General features: G+C 51.0%; 2 protein-coding genes across 10 annotated transcripts in view; one reads left to right on the top strand and one right to left on the bottom strand.

The window, feature by feature from the left end:
- The window catches only part of RALGAPA2 (Ral GTPase activating protein catalytic subunit alpha 2), a 136,199-nt gene extending 121,337 nt beyond the window's left edge, over window positions 1-14,862 (top strand). For 2 of the 4 annotated variants that reach the window (XM_055725932.1, XM_055725933.1), the window contains one exon: window positions 12,475-14,862. In XM_055725932.1, coding sequence (XP_055581907.1) covers window positions 12,475-12,629 — 155 coding nt within the window. In that variant the 3' untranslated portion in view covers window positions 12,630-14,862. Of the gene's footprint in view, window positions 1-8,984 lie in introns of all 4 variants that reach the window. The other 2 variants (XM_055725934.1, XM_055725935.1) reach the window with 2 other exon arrangements.
- A 435-nt stretch (window positions 14,863-15,297) lies between these two features.
- Window positions 15,298-22,645, bottom strand: part of CFAP61 (cilia and flagella associated protein 61) — a 118,671-nt gene continuing 111,323 nt past the window's right edge. For 2 of the 6 annotated variants that reach the window (XM_055725940.1, XM_055725941.1), the window contains one exon: window positions 17,299-18,868. In XM_055725940.1, coding sequence (XP_055581915.1) covers window positions 18,588-18,868 — 281 coding nt within the window. In that variant the 3' untranslated portion in view covers window positions 17,299-18,587. Of the gene's footprint in view, window positions 15,903-17,298; window positions 18,869-22,645 lie in introns of those variants that run through there. The other 4 variants (XM_055725936.1, XM_055725938.1, XM_055725939.1 and 1 more) reach the window with 3 other exon arrangements.

Here is a 22,645-nt window from a genome sequence, read left to right as displayed (position 1 = left end):
AATGTTTTGCTCTACACGTAATTGTATTCCGTTTTCACGTCATTCTTACAGCACACAGTGATCTTATATAGCTATTCAGTTCGACAAGCAAGGACAGATTCATTTGATAACACTGCTAGTCATACTTTCTAAAGGTTGTGATATATTTGGTATGCCAAAAATATTTAAAATGTTTCTAATGTCTGCCTAAGTTTTTCAGAATACTGTTAAATCATCAATACCTGAATGCGTTTTTAAGATTTCACAATTTTATTGCTTTTTTAAAGAGTAAAACCTGCCACAGTCAGGTCCCAGTTTTTGGACTTTGAATGTCAGAATTTATTTCATGCTCACAAAGAAGCTGGAGGCCAGTCACAACTTCTGGCATTGAAAGTCTTTGCTTTAGAGAGTCTCCTCACATTACCCACTGATGTACCTGCATAGTCGGTCAGATACTGCCACAAGCTGTGTCGGTGGTTGCCATTAGGATGTATTTTCCATCAAATGCCATCCTGGCAATCGGCAAGGAGGCTGAATGTAAACCCTGCAGCTCAGGTGCCGCTGCCAGCCGCTGCTGGGGCGAGCCCGCGGCCCGTGAGCAGGGAGCCTGGTGCGGAGCTGCGTGTGGATCGCCAGCATCTGCCTCAGCCTCGCCTGTTCCCAAGTTTATCGTGGTTCAGATTGGCGGGGTACTGCAAATGTGCTGGCAGCCTCCAGAAATAAGTAACAAACCAGCTCGGGTGCAATTTGACTGAAGTTTGCAGCCACTATTCATCCCTCCTAATGAGTAGAAAGGGATGAAAAACTATTCTGAAGTCACCGGTTTCCCTGTCGGCATGGTCACAGCTGGGGGCAAGCAGGAGGGTTGCGGGCTGCGAACAGCGGCAGCTCTGTGTTTTCCAGCGTGCAGCCTGTCCCCCCGTGCCACAGGCAGCAAGACCTCCTCCAAGCTTAGCTTCCCCTGTCCTGTGCCTGCAAAATCGGCTGTCTGCCCCTTAAGAAATACGGGCGGCATTTTTCTTCATGTGAAAGGGGAATTTCTGTTCTGTAACAGAAGCAAAAATGAATCACAGAGCAGTAAATGCATGGAGCTGACACAGGTCTGTGTTTCCCCTTCTAAAGTAACAAGCCAGCTGATACTGCTAACCCTGCCTAGCTTGAACTTTTCAGGTAAATTTAAGGTTAATTCTCCTCTGGTCTTTGTTCTTAAAACCACCTAATTGTAATCCTGCCATCGCTGCGTATACGTGTGCACGATAGAAAGGGTCAATGAGTAAGTATGCTTTTTTATTAAAAGTAAGATTGGTTTTAGTAATTAACGCAGTATATAAAGCAAATCAAGACCATTAAATTAATTGACTATGTAGCTGTTAATGACACACATTATTGGTGTATTATTAACTGTGATCTGTTTATTTAAACTAAATGTTTTTATGTTTGCTGATACTGCCTCTAGGGATGCTTCCCCTAGATTCAGAGGGACGTGGGTTTCCTGTAAGTATGCCCTGGCTCAGTCTCCCAGGTCACAAATAGTCTTGCAGGTGCTACATTTGATGCATGGAAATCGTCCGATTGACCTCTTTTGCTGTTTTCAGAAGTAGAACCTTCAACATACCCTGTATGTATCATAGATAGCCCTGAATACCTTAAACGTTGAAAATGCAGCCTGGTAGGCAGAATGGGCATCCCTGAACTCATTTAGGGGATGTGCAGATTAGGAACAAAAGATGAGAATACGGTCCTTTGTTGTTAAACTGGTACATTACATGCTGTATTTTAATTAGGCTGGGTATGAGAGTCAGCCCAGGAAATCCTCCGTAATCCAACACTATTGAATTATTCTTATCCTTTCCCTCTGCAGATTTCTCTCGTTTTAGAGGATGGGGGTTTAAGCTGCTGTCTTTTTTTCTGTTCTTGCTCCCTCAGCCAAAAAGAAAAACAGTTATTCAACAAAATACTCGTGTGTTCTTTGAAAATATCGTAAAAATTAAACAGGCACAAACAGATACAAAACGTTCCAACTTTAATTACCTCTGCTGAATAAAAAGCATTTGTTGGTTTGGGTTGGGTTGGGTTGGGTTTGGGTTTGGTTTGTTTTTTTTTTCTTTCCATTTAAGATCGGAAGCCAGAATCATGTTAACCCTTAGAAAGTGGAAGTAGTCAGATATTCTAGAAAGGAAAAGAGGTAACTTTTCCACCAGAGAAAGATTTAGATTTCAGGGTTTTATACTTAGGAGGGTAGATTTCTACTTTCAAGAGAATCTACAAACCTGCTTTTCAGCAGCGCAGACTTGCAGTTAGTGCTTCAAAGGGTTAATTGAAATGGGCACACTTGACTGCTGAGAGGACTGATCTAATCACTGCCATATCCAAGTGCATCTGTTCACCATGAGGTCATTCTTGTGCATGCTAATGATTTGGAAAATAAAGCATAATGCTTGACGTTATCAGAAAGGATATAGTGTAAATCTTTGCTTTTTAGTTGCTACAGCTATTGTGGAATGAAATGGCAGGCAAAATACCTCAGATTATTGCTTTCCATTTAAATTTTTTTAAAGCATCATTTTCAGCGGAGTGTCAGGAAAACTGTGCTGGAAAACTCTGACATGTGGTATCTGTTGATAAATGGATTCTTTAATGAATATTATAGCATTGCCCAGGAGCAACACTTGAGTTGAGGAACTACAGAGGTTTTCAGCATTCCCTGGTTTTAAAGCCTTGGAAGCTGTGCCTGCTTATTTACATAAAACTGAGATCTTGCAGCCTTTTTGTTGAAAAGGTGACACATGCTTTTCTTTTGTCTCCGGACTTTTACATGCATAAATTTCATGTAGAAAATAACTTGAACAAACAACAAACAAGATTTAGTTTATTGAAAAACACTTTTTTCTAGGTGCTGAGCTTTATCTTTCCCTGTTTAAAGCAAAAGGGAGTATTTCAAATGGCCGCGCAATTTTAAAATCTGTTTTTGACAGAAACAACACAAAACGTGGAGTAACTGTTGTCTTAAACAGACTTACATTCTTTTTAATGCTAACTGAGTGATGGTTCCTTTGGGGTTCATTTGGTTTGGTTTTTCTGGGGTTTTTTTACTTCTTTGTCGATGCCTTCTCCTTGAAAATCTGTAGTGTGTTTTGTCAGTTATGTGTACTAGGTAGAATAAAGTCTCTCCAGCTTCTCTATAAATATTTTTGCATATTTTTAGGGAAGATGAATGGAGCTGAGTATTTCAAAAATACACCTCTGAAAGTGAGTAGCTGTGCCACGACATTACAGCATACACGGCACATGCCAAGTGTTGGGTTTGATCAATATGACAGTGTTGCCTGAAACTGAAAAAATTAGTTTCTAGTAACTGGGACTTAGAAAATTCCAGACTAGCCTGGCAGCTAGGAGCCCACTGCTCAGCTGTTTCCACTGCGAGAAGAGGCAGTGCTGAAACCATCTGGCAGTTGTTACTGCCTGGACCGGGATGCTGCTGTGGAGCTACACGCGGCGCTTTGACGCGGCTTGAACCTCTGTTCTGAATCCTTACTTTTCCAGTACAGGTGTTGCCCTTAAATGTGGAAGGAAGCACGAGAAGGCAAGTCATTAGCACAGAGCTCATCACAAGGTGTTCTAGGTGAGAAGGAAAAAGTGCAGTTGTAGGTGCCAGACGTTGCAATGGTAGAGGTTGTCCAGGCAGTAAACAAAGAGGAAAAGCTTAAGGAGGTGGAGCAGAGGGGTGGGAAGAGGACCCAAGGTGTTGCTGTGGGGTTTTTTCCTCCCTCCCCTGTGAAGAGTTCAGAGGAGGCGCAGGGACCTGGCCAGCTTCTCCTCTCTGTTTAATTCACACAGTTCTTACAGCTGATCTTCAGCAAACTAGAGCATCTTTGACTGCTGGGTTAGCGGCCTGCCCCAGCTGCCTGCTTGGACTGCCTTCAGAGGGCTCCTGAAGCTGCACCAGCGGGTTCAGGAGGTGCTCCTTACCCCTCTGGTCTTGGTTATCAGTGGTCCACATGTGGCCATCCTGCCCATCTTCCACAGCGCTGCCACCTGCCTGGGCGTTCTCACCACCACGGGAAGGTGCAGTGCCCAGCAGCTGGATGCTGCGCCGGGGCGGCTTTCAGCACCGTGCTGTTGCATGTGTGTGGCTCCTAATTTCTACTCGTCAGCAGAAATGGCATTTCATAACCACCTCCGTCACTGCCAGCCTCAAAACTCTTGCCTCAGAAATATGGAGGTCTCCCATCACTGTGTTCCTTCCGTGGTAGCTACCAGCTCACCCAGGAACTTGCCGAGGTGCTCTCTGCATCTCAGCATCACGGAGGCAGAGCCTGGTGGCGGATGATCCTTTCCTGCTTGGTGAAATTGTCTCTTGGCCCATGGTAGCTGCTTGACAGCAGAGAATGAAAAGGTGCCAAATGAAATTTCCAGTCGAATCAAGCATAATTACCTGATTTAATGAAGGAGGAAAGAGGATGTTCTGCAGAAACCCAGAATTTACCCTTTCTCCCCAGAGATGCCTTTCAGCGTGTGTAAATGGAATAAACCCATTTCATATTTTCCATTACCTCCTTCTTTCCTCCACACTTAGGGAAACCTGCTTGAGCGTATTCAAACAACACGGCACAGCAATTCTGATCCACTTTCTGGGTCTTTTAATGGCAGAACTGAGAAATCACAATGATTTCTATGACGACATGTGGATGCTATAAAGAAAATAATAATTTTGCTGAATGATGAAGCAGTGACTGAGTGGAAGTGCATCCCTCCTCCCGCAGTCAGAAAGACGACGCTAGAAATCAGAAACACCATTTTTGCTCTTTCAGACTCAGGCAGCGAGTGAAAATCTTTTCCAGGCTGTGGTGTGTTCCTTGATTTGTTAATCTACTCAAGCATTTAGCAGTCTGAAGAGTTTAAACACCTTGCTGGTAGTTCTTTATGAAGGAATAGGAAGGAACCTCCTACATCGTCAGTGTACCATGGGACCACCCCCGTGCCTCGGTCAGACCCTTTAGGTTTTTAAAAAAGTCGAAGGTTATACATGCTGACAGTATGATACTTTGCATTTTTTTCATGAAAGAGAAATACTTTCTTGAATTGGTGAAAATCTTAGCATCCCTGTAAGGGTTAGAAATGGTCTGTTATTAAATAGGGCAAAGTTATAGTAAATACCATGAATCGTTAGGTGGTATCAGCTCTGTACCCACTGTAGCTCCTCTGACTTGAACAGTCTGGTGTAAATTTACACCAGGCCTGGTTCAGAAGAGGACAAATCCCTGCAGAACGGTGAGCATGTTGCATCATTACTTTGCAGCAGTTTTTCCCTTTGCCCACTGCCTATGAGGGTGTACAGCCCGGACCTGTCCCAGAGGCTGTGTTAGGTGCTGGGCTGCTTCTCCATCAAGCCTGGTGTAACCTTGGGATCTGCAGCAGAGTGGGGGTGAGAGAAACATCAGGGCTTCCAGCCTGGGCCCTTTCTTTTTTCCATTTAATTGATTGTCTCAGAGGGAGCTCTCCCAGCTCCGATCTGTGGGAGAGGAGATGTCAAGGGAGGCTTCCTCCCTAGCAATCAGTGCTGGGATGGGAAAAAATACTAGCTTGACGGGCCTCTCTCTTCTGCGGGGTGACAGCTCCAGCTGCTCAAGCTGTCAGGTTGTGAGAAAGCTCCAGGCCATGCGGCCCCTTTGCATTTTTCCTCTGCATTGAGGCATGTCAGCCCTGCAGCCGCCGTGACAGAGAGCGCCTGTGTGGTGCCGTCCTGCTGCTGCAGGCTGCCGGTGCCCAGGCCAAGCCTCGGGGCGGTGGTTTGCGCTGCACGGCGTGTTGCATGCCTGCCTGCAAAGGAGAAGTAACCACTAACGCTTGCTGTGGTCCGTCTGGCTGGCTGGCCAATGCAGAATTAATTAGCGGCTGCTCCAAGTCACAACTAATTAGAACTTTGATGTGTACATTCAGGCTTTATTTCCAAATCTCTAAAACCATCAAAGCTGGGTACGTGATGGTGTCAAGCACTCGTTACCTGTGCTGGGAGTGCTTTTTTGGGGGTTGTTCCTGCCCTTGATCAACCTGTAGTTTCAGATTCTTACTGCGCCAATTACAGCTCTTCGAGGCGCTGCTTTTTTTTTTGTTTTTCATAGCCAAACAAGAGTGGAGCGAACCTCCTCCTCTACCTATGTTTCAGCTGCTGTGGTGCTCACTTAGGGTCCAGCCTGCTCAGGGGAAGCAGGTATGGAAACTGCCGGTGGCTTGTGCTGGCCCTGCAAGCGCAGCCTGGGCTGTCCCCCAACACCTTCCGAAGAGCCGTGCTGCTGGGTGGGCTCAGGGCAGTCAGCTCAGGCACCCTTCTTTCTTCAGCGTCTTTGTGGGTTCAGCGGGGAGAAGGGGCTGTGTAAACTCAGCTGGGAGAAAGACTCTCCAAATATAGTCGGTAAGTGCCGTGCTGTGCCGTTGCCCAGCTGCCAGCCGCCTGTTCTTCCAGGTTGCTGCTGAGGTTGAACCATGTAGCCTTTGGGGTTTGCTTAAAGGCATAAGCCAAATGAAAGATACCAAATGCAGGTTTAAATGGCTGTCAGTCAACAAAATACGAAATAGTGTAACGGCTCATACCAACCGCGGCAAAGAGCTGCGTGGTGTAAGTGCAGTTCCAATTATTTGACCTCCTGCATACTTGATGCAGTTGGTGGTTGTATTTGCATTTCAGACCGTTGAGTACGTGTGGTTTTGCATGAAGACAGCCACTGCTTTATTTAGTGATAATTTCTTCAAAACACACACACCTGAACATGCAGGTTCAGGATGCTGCTTATGTTGTATTTTGAGCCTGTCCTTGTGAGTGGAAGGCAGACCATGTCAAAATGCTAAGCGGATTTACTGCTATGATTCTCTCTGGAATTTTATTACCTTCACATTTACTGGGAAAGAAAACAAAGATTTCCACAGACCTGTTATGGCTGATAGGTTAATTGAGGGGGGTGGGGGGGAGGTATGTCATGGCACGTGTGAAAACTTCGTAGGTCTTCTCAAGTATAAAGCTTCAGAAACCGTAACCATTACGTGTGATGTTGTAATCCATTTTTACACACTTGGGTTCCACATTAAGACCTGCTTTTCTTCTCTTTTTCTCATATGATAGAAAAGTTTACCAAGGAAGGGCAATAGCCTTGCGCTTGGTTTGTCAAATGAGTTCCTCCCAGGGCAGCAAGGGCAATGAGGGAAAAGGAAAATGCTGTTGCAGTGCTGGGGATGCTGCTTCTTCCCTGCGTGCTGTGAGGGTGGGTGACCACAGCCACGCTCAAGGAGGAGTTTGTTTGGTTTCGCCTGCCCCTCGCTGAAAATGGTTGGGCCTGGGGCGGTGCCCGGCTGCTGAGACAGCGCAGAGTAATTCTGGAGAGACCACGTCAAAACCAAAGGAACCTAATTTCTGGATTCTGTAGTAGCCCCTGAAATGCGCGTGTGAACGTGGTTAAAGGCGCAAAGGGTTTTCCAGCTTGCACGTGGGGGTGGGGGTGGGGGAAGGGCAGGCACAGGGGGAATGGCAGTAGCTTACCACCTGCTTTTACCAAATAATTTCCATGGGAAATTTCGCAGCAGTGAGTTGCTGTCTTTTTCGTGAAATTATCAGTAGCGTTGCAACACACAAATTATACCCTTTTTGCTGTTGTACTTCGTAAAAGCAAACTCAGCAGCTTTGCAGCGCATCAGTAAGGAGCCCGTATCTTGTAAAGCCGTGAGCGGTACCCGCTGTACACATTAAGTGCTGTTGCTGAGCACAGAGTCAACTTGAAAAGCTGATTTTCAACCACAGAGATACTGGGGCCTTCTGGTGGGTTGGGTTGGTGGGGAAGGAAAAAACCCTCTAATTAGTTACTGCAGCTCTGAGGGAGCTGACAGACAAGATGCTTCTAGATTTGGTTTTCCGCACGTGGTGTCCCTGAGGGGGGCTCAGCCAGTTTTGGTGAGGAGTTGGACCCCCAGTAGTTTGGCTGCATGATGACAGCATTGCACTGCTGCTGTCCTGGCAGAGTTCCTGCCTGTTTTCTCCATAGGATGTCCAAGATGTTTTGCCATCATCAGTACCAATGTTCCTGTGCTTGTACACATCTGAAGGGTGGGGAAAGGGTTATTTTGCTTTCAGGAGCATCCATCTGCTGCACGGGGAGAAGAGAAATTGCTAAAAGATCTTTTTTCCTAGAGCACATGTCCTGGTGCTGTGTGAGAAACCAGATTTTTTCTGTTCTGTAGATTCAAGCTAAAATAAGCCATTCGTCTCTACCTTTCCGAAAGGTAACTCCTCATTTAAAGTATATTTGTATCTGTATTACTAACTGAATTTTTAATCCCCTCCTGCAAGGAAGATATTTTAAACACTTGAGCCTTCATCACCGTAAAGCAGTTGTATCTGTAGGAGACCATGGAGGCATCTGCTCTGTCACTTGTGTGCCTCTCATTCGCATGCAGGGGTATGGTTGCCTGGGATGAGGTTTTGCACACACAAGTGACACCATTCATGGGAGCTTTGTGTGGCCCAGTGCTGCATGTGGTGGTCACCTTCTGGTGGTCCTGCCTACAGTGCAACAGTGGTTTTGGTCTCTGTGAAGCCTCAGATTTTACCCAGTTTGAAACTGCGTGACCATGAACAGCGTCGGAAGTGCAGCTGAACTAAGAGGCTGCTGAAGTCCCCCCGTACCATATCGGCAAGTCTGGTGAAAGCTGAAGGGAGAGGTTTATTCATTCCAATTTTTGCCGACGTTTCCTCCATCTGTTTTTTCAATCAAGAGACCAACAGGGGCAAGGAAAAAGCCTGTGGGTACTGGATTCTCTTTAGGTCCCTGAGCATATTGAGGTGTACTTTGTATTGTGAGTTGCCCTTACAACTGGGGCCCACCGTGTGCCAAGTTTGCCATGTCGCCTGCGGCCGTGCCGCTGTGCTAGGTGCCTGCGAGCCGCTGGCCTGGCCTTCGTGCGAGCGTGACGGGTGTGCAGTTCCTGTACTTATATGATTTTGTGTTCTTTCCCTTTAGATTAGAATATGTAATGGTCTCATTATGGTAATTGCTGCAGGTAAGAGCAATGCTTCCCACAGGCCTCGCTGCTGCTGGCGTTGCACTTCATCACTAACAGCTCTCCTCCTCTTCCTCTTCCTCCTCCTCTTCCTCCTGTGCTCAACGCACGGCTGCTGTGGCTCTGGGGCTCTCTGGGTCTGTCTCTGCCTGTCCCTGTTGCCACCACCCCATCTCCTCCCGTCCCTGCATACCGAGCCCCACGGGGTGCCCACCGCCTGCCCACCCAGGCAGCTGCTGCCGGGCCCAGCCAACACCAGCACCTGCCGCGATGGGAAGCATTTTCGTCGTGGCTGGGCCCGCCTGCGTGTGTGTTCGTGGCCAGGGCACCACGGGGACGGGGTCAGGGATGGGGCAGCCACTGGGAATATGCTGGGCACACCCCCTGGCCCGCCAGTGGCGAGTGCCCATGGCAGCTGCGTGGCATCACCTCCATGGCGGCGCTCGCCCAGAAGCCAGCGTGACTTACAGGAGAGAGCTGCTGGGCAGCTTTTGACGGAGTTTCCCCCCCTTTTTGCAAATTTCACATGTTTGTTGGCCAAGCTGTAAATTTTAAGCACTGTGCTGGTCCACCTGTGAGTCAGAAACTGGTAATTTTTATTTACTATGCCATCACGGAGCTGCTGCTTGGTTTTTGCAACTTATAATTTCACATTGCCCGTGCACCACCTGAAACGAACAGAGCAAGAGAGAAAAAAAAACCTCCCCCACATCACTGCAAAAAGAACAAGAACTAAGCCTCTCGCAAGCATCTTGACACCAGTGGAGCTGGCTGTCCCAGCGCGTCGGTGGCTGCGTGCAGCCCTGCTTCTCTCCCTAGCGCAGCTGAGCGAGCGGAGCCTCGGCTCTGAACAAAGTTGCAGGCTCCTCTTGCAAGACAGCCAAGTAATTAGAGTTCGTGCCAGACAGCTTGCGAGTGGAATTATAATATTTGTATGAAAGCCTTTATCTTTCGTGGTTATTACTTGCTCACTCTGCAGCTGCTGTCTCCCTATCAATCAGGGCGGTTTCGGGGGAGCTTCAAGGTTGATTGCATAGCTAAGGACTCGCCAGAAGAAAGTTTGGACTGAAGGAATGTGCCGGCTCCTGAGGCGGGCGGATGCTGCGCTGCGGTGTGCCTCCCTGCAGCCCCACCTGCCGCAGCCGCCCCGCTTTTCATATGCGCAGGCGATGCATTGTTCAGTGCTTGCATGAATATTGCTTGAGCTTGTCCATTTGGTGAAAACTGTATTATTTTGACCATCTGCCATTCTGCTTAACTGCAGGAATGTAAAGTACAACATCTCCCTCACAGCCCTTCCCTCCCCCACGCTTTTCTCCCCACGAACAGCACTGCAGGTTTTGTTTTTAATCCCAAACTGACAGCTCCAGGTTTTTTATGGAAGATGTCTTTACATGCTAAGTCATATTTTTCACCTTTTTTTAATGCAATATTTCCCCTTCAGTCAATTGTCTTGAAGTATAAATCTGGTAAGTAAAGATTGTCTTTGAAATGCAAACACCTGTTTGCAAACTGTTGGAGGAGCAAGAGGTGCTTTGGGCTTGGCTGCAGCGGGACCTGGGCATTGCTCTGTTCCTGCTTCGAGTCACTAAAGTATCTAGGGTCAGCTAAAGCACCGGGACAAAGCTTTAACCCCTGCCGCGAGGAAATGGAAGGCGATGCTGCCTGTGCCCAGCAAACCCCATGGAGTTTCCGAGCATTGCTCCCCAGAAGTGACAGGATCGGTGCAAGCTGTTAACGTGCAGAGCAGGGCTGCTGCCGTTCCCGCTGATGGGGTGAGACGGGCTGTCGTGTTTGGCAGGAGTCTGGAATACCCGAATTAACTTCAGCTGCGTGGTGAAAAAGCAGCCGAGTCTATTTGGGTCTGTGTCCTTAGGAGGTAAATTGAGTGCCAGGGGCTTCACTGCCCACAGAGACCTTGCCCACGGCTGCCCCCTCCACCTGGCTGAGCCACAGGCGAGTCCTGGCACGTTTCGCGAGGACAAGGCTCGCCCTGCTCGTGAGCGAGGTTGTCCCGCCGCGCCACCGCCTGTGAGTGGCTCAGCTGTGGCACTGCCTGCATCTTGGTGCATTGCCTGCGCGTTCGAGAGTCACCTGGGCTGGTAGAGGGAGTATTAAAGACAGTAGCCCTATAGTCATCAGTTATACAAACCAACAGCAAATAAAGGCGTGGTGTGAAAGTACGGCTCATTGCGCAGGGGAGGGTCTGTGCTGCAGAAGGCAGCCATCGGCCTGGAGCTGGGAGGGGTCGGGCTGCCACAGTGGCCTCGACCCTCGGTGTGGGCTGGGGGCCGTCTGCCGGCCTCCGCACAGGCTCACACCACCTGGCTGCGAGGCTGCTCCTCCGCCCCACCGCCAAGCAAAACCTTTGTGTTAAGGCGTAGAGAATTGTGACATGGTTTAAAAATACCGTACCCCAGGGGAGCTGATGAAATGACGCGCACACGGGGAAGGGCCCTGGGACAGATCAGAACTGCAGCAGCAAGAGCAGGGCTGGGTTGCAGCATGCGTGTCCCTATTCCTCCGAGCACCATTATGGGCGCACCGGGGAGAGGCAGGAGCTGCGCACACGCGCCCACCTCACTTCATTCATTTACTTCTTAGTTTAATCACTGCTCCTCATCTGTTCTCATTCAGACAACACATTTAGTCCTGGCCTCTAGTCGTAATCGCCCCTGGGCAATAACCGAGATGTAACTTAATGTTGTTGAACAGCAAAGCGTAAACACTTGTAGACACTGCTGCAGCCACCCGGGTCCCCCAGCCCACAAATGAAGGTCTTGGATGGTGGCCGTGAGTGCACCAACAATGGTGGGTACCTAGCGTCCTCTTTGAGGAGTGGAACTAGTTGGGAAAAAATTAGGATTCTTTTTTAATTGGAGTCTAAGATACCTTCCAGGTGGAGTTTCATGAAAGCATTTGCGCTGTGGAAACTCATTTCTAGCTCTCTGTAGCCGATTAAATAGAGGAGAGCCATGTAGTGGCACACAGAGCAGAAATAGTTTTACATAAAACACACACTTGAAACAAACATTTTTCGAGTCCTGTTAGGTGGGCTTTATTGGCCCGTCAAGCGAGCAGGATTGGTGCAGCCATTCCCCGGCACGGTGCTGGGCTGCAGGCGGCTGCTGGAGCCCCCCTGGGAGGGGCTGTTGGGGGGCTCTCGCCTGCCCACCGGGCGCTGCTGGCCGCTCGCAGCCCCGCCGCACCTTGCTTCTCCTGGAAGCCGGCAAAGAGCAATGCCTTTTTTTTTTTGCGGGGAGGGCCAGGGTGGCAGTTCCTCAGCTGCCTGGGCCGCTATAAAACGTCAGGTTCACCTGAGTGACACCCAAGATTAATTTGGAAGAGGAGGTGGGAGAGGGGCTGCGTTTTCTGCAGTTGTTCTGATGCAAAGACACGCAGGCTGTTTCTGTCCTTGCGTTATTTTCCCCTGCCCGTTATGTTTTCCAGGCTGCCTCACCACAAGTGCAAGCGCTGACCTTCCCGTGGCAATAGGACTGGAGCTGGCAGAGCAGACCTCGCCCGCGCTGCCACGGGCCTCGAGGAGCAGAGTCCCTGGGAAGCTTCGCCGCTCCGCCAGTGCTCTCAGCAAGTCTTCCAGCTGAGGTCTGCGGGAGCAGAACTCCGGCCGAGGGAACCCAAGAGACCTTAAAATAGATAAAGTATTTACTGTCACTGTAGAACTTGCTGGTTTGGATGAGCACATGTTGAAGAGGATGGGTGAGAGGTTTGCGCTGTAAAATCGCAGTTCTCGCATCCAGATGGACGTGGCCAACGATCAGCCATCACCTGTCTTATCATCATGCGCTTCATGTGATCGTTGCAGTCACAAAGCAAGTGAAGGCGACGGCGGGCTCTTGCTGCTGGTGTGGCATCGGGCGGATGGCAGCACGCACTTCTTCTCCCCAAGCACCTGTGCACAAGTACTGGTGACGCTGCAAGAGGACATGAACCAGTGCTGAAACCAGTTATTTAATGTAGCTTTAGAGTGTTGCTTTAGTCATTCCGGTCAACACTTAATTGTGTATTAGGGAATTTTGTCTAGAGATTTTCCTATGACCAGCCACATAACAAGTGTTCCCGTCCTCTGGGGTGCGGGTGAGCGACGGAGGCACTGGCCAGTCTGCGTTCAGCCTCTGCTCCCCTTCTGTTTCCTGGCCATCTGGTGCCGGTTTTGTGCATGTCGCTAAGAACTAGCAATCACTTGCAAAAAAGAGAGGTCGTTTATCTGAAATTCAGGAAGAGGCCACCGCTGGCACGATGTGGCACCACCTGCATTAAAATCTTATTTAATCGTGGTGTCTTGTTCAGGGTCACATGTCACTACCTATTGCATAAAATCCTGAAGCCAAAGCTGCTCCAGCTGCCGCTTGGTCGTGCCCGGTCCAGCACGGCAGAGCAGAGGGCCAGGCTCGTCAGTGCCTGGTGGGTGCCCACGCTGCTGCCACGGTGCGATTGCCAGAACAGCAGCGTCCAGCGCAGGTGTGAGGGACCGGTCAGAAGCTTCTGCCCCGACTGGGTTCAACCATTTACCTTCGTGCCTTTGCATTTATCTTAGGCAGAAGCTCTCCTTGTTGGCGCCGGCTTTGGCTTCAGGATTGCCGTGTCATTTGCAATAGTGCACACGATAGCTGTGTACTGTGAACCACTCACTAAGAAAAGTAAAAATAACCAAATTCCTTTTTGCAGAGCAAATGCCGCACATTTGCCACAACTGCTTCTCACCATGGTTTGAATAATTAGGCAGCACACCTCTCAGGTAGCCACCTCACTGTGACACAGCGTCAGGGCAACAGTCTGCAACCTGAAGCATCTCTACTTAGAATAGAATACATCCGAAGGCTTCTGAGGATGTGCCATGTCCTCCTGGCACTTCGTATAGCAAGCAAATCTTGTTATTTTCAATAGGAAATGTATTTCAGTCTATGTGTGTCCTAAGTTTCTAGGGGTGGTAACTCTTCAGAGCTTAACCCCCCCCCCTGTATTATAAAAACAAAAGAAATGGGAGACATGCCGGAAGCCCCCGGTGTGAACGAGGCAGGCTGGGCTGAGGGCAGAGCTCCAGCAAGGCGCCAGCATGGCCAGGCACAGCAGAGCAGCAGCCGGTGAGTGCTGCGGGACACGCCAGTGCTGGGGCTGGGCTGGGCACCCCCTTCAGCGGGGGCTGCCGTGCCCGCCTGGCGCGCCTGCACGGGGAGAGGAGCTGGCTGCACTATGAATATCGCGTTAACTTTATTTTGTTGGTGTTTTGAAGATCAGTGTCTGTCCCTTCTGAAGCGGTGTGTCAGACCCCTCCCACCCTCCTAACTCACCTTGGCTCTGGGCCGCCTGGTCGCTTTTTATTCGTTTTTGCTGTTTGGCACTTCCATGCACACCTCAACTTAATGTCGTTTGGTTTAAGTGAAGGGGATTTGGTTTCTGGTAAAGCAAAATGCACCATTGGGCCACCATTTTGTTTTGCACTTCTACTTTGGTGTCAACATGAACGTCTGTTTGCGAGTCGGCATCCAGCTCCGTGACTGCCCTGTAAATACGGGACACTAAATATTGCCAGTAACACTGAGGCGGCTCCGCTGGGGCTCTGTGTCCGGGGCTCTTCGGCGCAAGGGGCCGGCAGCTCCCCTGAGGCACCCAGAGCAGGGCTGGAGGCGCCGAGCCTGAGCCTGGCTGGTGTGCTGGGATGTGGGCAAGGCAGCCGTCCTGCTGGGAAGGGGCCTCGTTTGCTAAGGGCTTTCACTGCCATTTTGATTTTCTGCTTCACGTGTTGGTTTTGCTTTCTACTGATCATGTGTTGGTAAAGGAAATAAGAAAATAAAATGTGTATTTTAATTTATTTTATTTTCAGGACTGGATAGGCGAGGCTGTCTTGTTCTCAGTGATCCAATAAATGGTCTGACGTAATTTCAAAGGCATCCCCCTGAATAAAAGGAGACTTTTCTTGTTAGAGCAATATGCATCTCTAATTCAGGGAAGAATTAAAACACCGATGGAAATACTGTTTTCCTGATGTCAAAAACCTAAAAATATAAATTTGTAAAAATTCAGCTGTGGTTTCGTACTATGAACTGGATAACAAAGCTGTTCTGTTACCCCTCACAAACTTAATAAAACTTGGCTCACAACGGCATTCTTCAGAGAGCGCTGGAGGGCCGTAACTGCACGGCGTGTGCTGCGCCCGCGGGGCACGAGGTGCCGCTGGCAGGCACGCCACCCTCCGGCCCCTGGCAGCCCCCTCTGCCTGCCGGCACCCGGCCGAGCTGCCGCAGCTGCCGGGCCACGCTCGAGCTGCTGCAGGTGGTTCGGATGCACCAGGGACGCCGGTGCTGAGGCGGTGCTGTGGTGTCAGTGGCGTGGGTTCGGCCTCCCCGCAGGCAGCGCTGCGCTGACCGCGGCCGCAGGAGTGGCTGCCGGGCACGTAACTAGCAACACTGCTTCAAGGCCCAGTTCTCTTTGGCAGAACATCAGTTAATGCCACGCCACGGCTGAAACCAGGGCAGCCACGAGCGCAGGCCTCACACTGCCCTGACCGTGTTCTTAACCGGGAGGCCCTAGAGCCCCGGCGATGCTGTTCACAGCCCCCCCAGCTCTGGCCACCCCAGAGCGTTCCTCCCGCTGCCCTTCGCGCCTCACGGGGGCATGGGTCCTGGACACGCTGCCAGTGGCCATGGACTGAGAGGGAAAGACCAAACGGTTTTGTTGGGCTGAATTTGGCCAAGCTACTCCTGAAAATTGCCTCTGTATGGCTAAGGAGCAGCTCCAGCGCAAGACAGGAGGACCTGAACTGCTGCTTCTAAAGAATCAGTCGGCTGCAGAACCGTGCTCGCTCTTTTGCTCTTGAATGTTCTGTGCTCTGGTCACCAGTCACATGGGCGGGCCACCTAAAAGAGATGCAACAAAAGATTTTTAAGGTGGTCTCAGCCCCCGCATCGCAGATGCCCCTGCCACGAGCAGCACCCACCCGCCGGGTCGGGGCCGTTGGCGCTCCGGCAGCCTCGTCCCTCTCGGGGCGCTCAGCCCCACCTGCGAGCATGCTGCCCAGCACCCGGCTCACCCCTGGCTACAGACCGTTCTTCATTTGGGGGAGGAGGTGTCCCACTCCCCACCACGAAGAGTCCCTTTGCTGTAGGATGCTGGTGGCGCTCGTGCCCGGGAGCCTCAGTTACAGCACTCGGGCAGCAGGAGCACACGGAGCTGATCAGTATTTCCAAAGCACCGGCCGTCCCGGCTGTGCAGGAGCCACAGAGCCCGCACTGACAGGAGCTTGCAGCAGTTTGTTAATAGTAATTACAGACCGTTAAGGAAAGCTCAGAAGACATTATTTATATACTATTCATTCCAAGAAACACGTGATGACAAGGCTTCCCTTTCTAAGCCGTGTAATGCCTTATTGCTAGGCCATTTGCATGAACATTAAAAACAAATGTCTCCGATGGTGATTTTCCACTCTGTGGAGACATTACTTAAGAAAATGAGGGGGGTCTGTGCTCTCAGTCATAATTATGTCAGGGGTGCTTACACATTACCCCCCGCTTATGCCAGTGGGAATGCAACGGGATTATTTGGCAGTGGGAAAAGACCCTTGGAAATGTCTGTTCCTTTGCCAAAAAGAGAGGACAGAGTTGTCTTAAATTGCTTTCAGGTGCTTTAGTCTGAAATGGAGAATTAATCCAAACAGCTCCGGGTACAGCCCCGCATCTCTCCAGCTGCAGAAATAACTCCACACACCGAGCTGGCGCTGGGAACGCGTCTCCCACGCACTCGCCGTGGGGACCCGGGCCCGGGCGCAGCTCGGGCCGTTCTGCGGGACTGGGGTAGCAAACCCCGGGAGCGGGGAGGGGGCGGCCGGGGGTCCCGGCGCGGTTAGGGCGCCCCCCCCCGCCGCCCAGCCCCGCGGCGGTGCCCAGCGCGGCCCCGTCCCAGGGCGCCACGCTGCGGGGCGCGGGGCCGGTCACTGGCGGGGGGCGATCGGCGCCCCGGCCCCCAGCCGGCGTGACCCGGGCGGGGCGGCCCCAGGCGGGCCGGGCCGGGCCGGGCCGGGCAGGGCAGGGGCAGGGGCCGGGCAAGGCTGGGGCTGGGGCAGGGGCTGGGGCAGGGGCGGGGGGCTCAGCCAACCCCCCTGGTCCCTGCCCCACAGCCGCAAGCCGGGAGCGCGGAGTGCCCCTGCCCCTCCCCCCCGGCCCGGGGGTGCCCGCGCCGCCGGCCGGTGGCCGCAGCGGGACGGGACGGGACGGGACGGGACGGGACGGGACGGGACGGGACGGGACGGGACGGGACGGGACGGGACGGCCGCAGGCGCCCTGACGCCAAAAGCGCACAACAAACCGGAATGAAACGAGCACGAGCCCCCGGGGCCGCCCCCGCCCCCCGGCGCGCACAACCCGGTACACGGTGCTGGGAACGCACCGCCCGCACCCGGCACCGCCTCGTACGGCCCGTGTGTTACATTATGCCTCACCATATATAGTAGGTATAGTATAGATTAGAGGCATTATACATGGACATAATGTATATTATAATACTATAATAAGCATAACAGACACAATATACTCTATTGATTATATAATGCACATAACTGATATACATTATACAATGTACAGTATATTATATATGCACTACATAATATATTGTATATTATTCATACATTAATATTGGTTTAAAATACTCATAACATTTATTAAGATTATAAAAGTACGGGTTACAGGTGACACAAATACTATATATTATTTATACATAGTATAGGTATATATACATATGGACGCATACCTAGTATAGAGTTTATAGTATTATACACTGTAATGTTGTAGACATAATATATATACAGTATATTTTTATTTTTAAAATTATATAAGAAAATTAAATAAATCATCTCAGCAACGTATGAATAATCTATGTAATTGATTATATAATGAATATGTAACACATGATACTATATATTGCATAATGCATCTATAATATACATCATAGCATCTTCAATCCACAATGTACAATACAGCGTATAATACTATAGATTACAGCCCATGCTAAACATGTATGTATTATATACATAGGTACACATACATATGCGCACCTATACAAAAACCTAGATCTGCCTGTATACATGTACTACACAAGAGTGCATTAGATACCGCACACTCTGTACTCCATAGTATACAAATTACGGCCACAAAGCTAATAAAAGATTCTGTAAGTATTATTTCACTACATGAATACTGATAATGTATCAATGATATATAATGCATATGTAATATATTGTATACAATGCATTTAATATGGACCATATAACAGACACTATATAATTTATAAGATTATATGAGGTATCGCATATTATACACCGATATGATGTCTTATGTGTAATATATCATACACTGTACTACATACTATGAAGTATACTTATAATGTATATAAAATATACTGATATAAAAGGACTGTAATTTATATATTTGCTGTATGTAGGATTATAATTTATTACACATTATAAGTTCTGTATTTCGTGTGTGCAACTAAAAGCCAGCCCTGTGGGCCAGCGCGCCATGCGTCCGTATGGAATTCCCCTCCGTTTTCTCTCAGCCCGTCGCTGCGACACCTGCCCGTGACACGGAAGGGGCTGTCACATCAGCACGCAGGGCGGCAGCCGGGGCACAGCAGTGGTGCGGGTGGGCATCGCCCCCGCCGTCCTGCCGCAGCACGGGCAGGCTGGCACGGCTGCGGTGCCTCGGTGTCCCCACCGCCCGGGGGAAGGTGTGCCGAGTGCCGCTGGCCCAAACCCGCGGTGAGCCCAGGCTGGGGCGAGGTGCGGGAGGCACGTGGGGACCCGCCTGGCCCTTACGCTCCCTTGCCTTCACGGCTGCAAGGAGAGGTCAGTATTATTTGAAAATAGTGACTCTTTCCCAAAAGCAACTGGTGATGTAATGGGAGCGGGCGGATGGCTGTTAAAAACAACGCCCAGGCCGCCACACTGGGAGGACGTACTGCGAGATGTCCCCATGCCACTGGCGCTGCCCCAGCCGTGCCACCCCACTCCAGCCAGCCCCGCACTGATGAGAGCAGCGAAACCAGAAGCTGGGGCCAGAATATCAGCCCGAGTGTTTGTGCCTTTGCTAGGCATTAGGTATCTTTTCAGCCGTGCCCTCTGACTGAGTAAGATTTTCTTTTCAAAACAGCTCGGCAGTGCCCTGCCCTGCAGCCTGTATCGGCCGGACAGCCCTGCGCAATGAAAGGCCACGCCTGGCCTGGCCATCTCTCCGATTAACATATCAGATGTTTCCACGAAGCAGACCTCTGTTATGTGGACTGTAAACTACATTTAATTAATACCATTAAAAGCTGTAATGAGGCTTTTTATCTGCATGGAAGGATTTGGGATGTTTGAGTGCAATGCACAAAATGCAGGCAGCCCAGGCACCCTGCTCCTCCACCACAGGGTGATGCCTGGCTGCCCCAGGTAGCTCGCCCTGCCACGCAGCTGCAGCAGTAGCCGCACTGGCCCGAAATGCCTGCCAGGACCCAGCACCCTCACAGGCGGGCAACAGGGCAGAAGACATGCTGATACCACCACCCTGCGGCACCCCACACCATCCTGCATCACCATGTGGCACCGTGTGGCACCCCACATCCCTCTGCAATCACCCCATAGTATGTCACATCACCCTGTGGCACTCCACATCACCCCATGGCACCCTGCATCACCCCACGGCACGCTGCAGCACCCCATAGCACTCTGCATCATGGCACTGCATGCCCCGCCAGGGACGGACGGGCAGAAACGCTTGCAGCAACTTGAGCCACTCTCCCAGCCACCAGCTCATGAAAGGCGACACAGGTTTCTGAACAGGTTTGCATGGGAAAGAGGCCTGACACCCAAAGCAAAAGCCCCACTGCCAGCCCATGACACAAACCAGAAGATGCAGAGCAAGGCCAGGCTCCCTCCTGCCACACAGCCACGCGCCCCAAAACCTTTGGCCATGCCCAGCTGTGTCTCAGCGAGTCACCCAAGCAAGGCACCTACTGCACTGACAGCTGCCAGTGACCATGCTGTTGATACCAAAGACTGTTAAAAACCTACACTCAAGAAGCGGCATCAGAGACACTGTTCCTCTGCTAGCAGCAGCACTTGGCACTGACATCGCCAAGAGGAAAAGCTCTTCCCAGCCTCTCGCCAGCCCCGCACCCGCGGTTCAGTGATGGTTTCTGAGCTGCATTTTTTAGGACCCTGCAGGTTCCTGTAATTAATCTCCCTGGCTCCTTTCAGTTTGCAAACAATCCGTTTCAGACCATGTGTTCAGCTCTTTGTGTGCTCAGAGAGGTGAGAAGGAAGGCTCCAGCGGTCTGCAAACTGGGTAAACATCTCTGCCCAAGCGCACAAAGAGTGAGCAGCCTCTCTACCTGCACGCCAACTGCCTCCCAGTATTGGAAATCGTATCACATTTGGGGTAGCATCAGCATTTTCCGTGGGGCCCGAACCTGTTCCTGCTGGATGCACTGAGAGTCATCAGCAAATTGATTTGTTAGCTGACAGCAGGAGGCTTTGTTTGCACAGCGCTGGCCAGCCTGTGCTGCCGGATGGTGAGAACATGGCACCAAAAAGGCAACACCTGCATTCCCAGAAGCTGCTGCAAGCAGCGCTAGTCGAGGTCTGGGTTCTGTCATGCTGCTCAGCTCTCAGTGCGTCCACCGAGCTAAAAGTGGCTTGAGGGTCTGACGGGCACAGAGGTGGAGGCAGAGGAGGGCCGGGCTGCAGCCCTGTGCCAGGGCCCGGGCGGTGGGACAGCACCGGGGAGGAGCACGCTGGGGCAAGCTGGTGCGGGGCAGGGACAGATCCCTCCCCAAAACGCTGCCCGAAGGAGGCTTGCCCTGAGTGGTGGCAGCACGATACCCTTCACTGCCAGAGCTGCAAGAGACACGGACAGTGACGCTGATCGCTCCCCGTCAAATCCCTCAAGCAGCTGGTGCCTCACACTCGTACTGACTCCGATACTCATTTCCCCAAAGCCCTGCAGCGGTGCAGCCATGCAAGGAGAGATGCGGCGTGGATGGCCCAGCAGCATTCTGTGCCAAGGCTGCTGTAGCCCGGTGACTCCAAGAACAACTCCCCTTGCTTACAGGGTGTTTGTGAACGGAGCCCAGTTTCTAAAGCACTCCCGTGTCACCCCTCCTTACTCCTGCCCAAGACACAAGAATGCGAGCCTCTGCTAACCACATTCTCTGCTGCCATGTATGTTCCCGTCAGCAGAAGATGCAGAAGCGTGGGTGCTGATGGCTACCCTGACAGCTCTCTACAAACCCAGGAAATTCTCCTGACCCCCAAGAGATTTTATCTGACTCCTACCGGGACAGGCATGACTTCACTTGACTCTTGGGAAATCAATACCAACATGAAGCAGTTGTTTTGTGGCCTGCTGGTGCCACAGGCTTAGAGCAAAGGTTTCAGCAGTTTCAGCACTGCTGTGAAGACACGGCTGGAGCCTCTGGGAGTCTCTGAAGGATGTGCCAGACACCAGTCTGGAAGCAGTAGTGTCCAGTGGCCCAAGATGACAGCCACGTGCATTGGCCAGCTCCCCTCAGGGAGCTCCTGCTCTGTACGAGCAGGGACAGCGTCCTGCCCAGCCCACCGACAGCTGTGAAACCCCAGGCTCTGACAGCCCAGCACCTGGGACTTTCCGAGGCCAGGGAACCTGGCAAAAGCAAAACCACACTTATCTCTCAGACTGTTGAGGCCACAATCTCTTTTTCAGTGTTATCAATTTACAGTTAAACCCACAGCTTCACCTAGACCTGAAGTACTCCTGGTACGACAAAGTTGGTTTTCCCAGGAATCAAGGCAGCAGGAGCATACTGGCTCTGGTGCTTTTTAGCCTGACTGAACAAGAAGAAGAAAAAGAAAAAAAATCTTTCTCTAGAAAGATTTCCTTTCTCCAGAAGCTTTTCTCTATCAAAAAACATTCAGACATTTCCTGCGGGAAGTTCCAGAAGGTCACCTGCTTTTCCCACAGCAAAGCAGCCGTCCCTCAGAGGAGAGCCTTTAGGTGAGTGAACGTGGCAGAACAGGCTGGAAACCTCTTTCAGTGAGCAAAAGCCTCAGCAGCATTACCAGCCCCGAGACAGGCCGTGCCAGAACACCCAAGCCAAGACCTCTGAGACCACGCTCGGCCCTTAACACACCGGTGCGTGACTGGGTATTTGCGCTTGGGGTTGCCACACTGCAGAGCTGCATGCCATGAGGCTGGCTCCGTGGCTTCTCCTGCTGGTAAAGGGAGAGATTGTGCAGCTGTGCTGCAGCACCTGCAAGAGAGGTTTGTTTCACTGACCCAGCATACATCTTCCCTGCTTATGCTGACATTGTAACCATTTTTGCCAAAAAAATACTAAGAACCTACTTTTTGACCAAACCCGTGCAATTCCCACCTACAGACACAAGTCATGGGGCACCTGCGCACATCAGGGCCGATGACCCCAAGCCAAACTGCTCCTTAAACCACTCCTGGGACCTGGTAGGTCCTACACAGAGCCCTGCCATGGGCCAGATCTGCCACCCCTCTCACAGGGTGAGCCAGGGCTCTCCGCACCCTGGTTTCCCCCTGCCTCAGTCACTGCCCTGTGAGGTTTTTTCACACACTGGCACGCT

Source organism: Falco cherrug, chromosome 13, assembly GCF_023634085.1.
Source record: "Falco cherrug isolate bFalChe1 chromosome 13, bFalChe1.pri, whole genome shotgun sequence".
Lineage (NCBI taxonomy): Eukaryota > Metazoa > Chordata > Aves > Falconiformes > Falconidae > Falco > Falco cherrug.
Note: the sequence above shows the minus strand (reverse complement) of the source record. Positions and strands in the feature narration are given on the sequence as shown.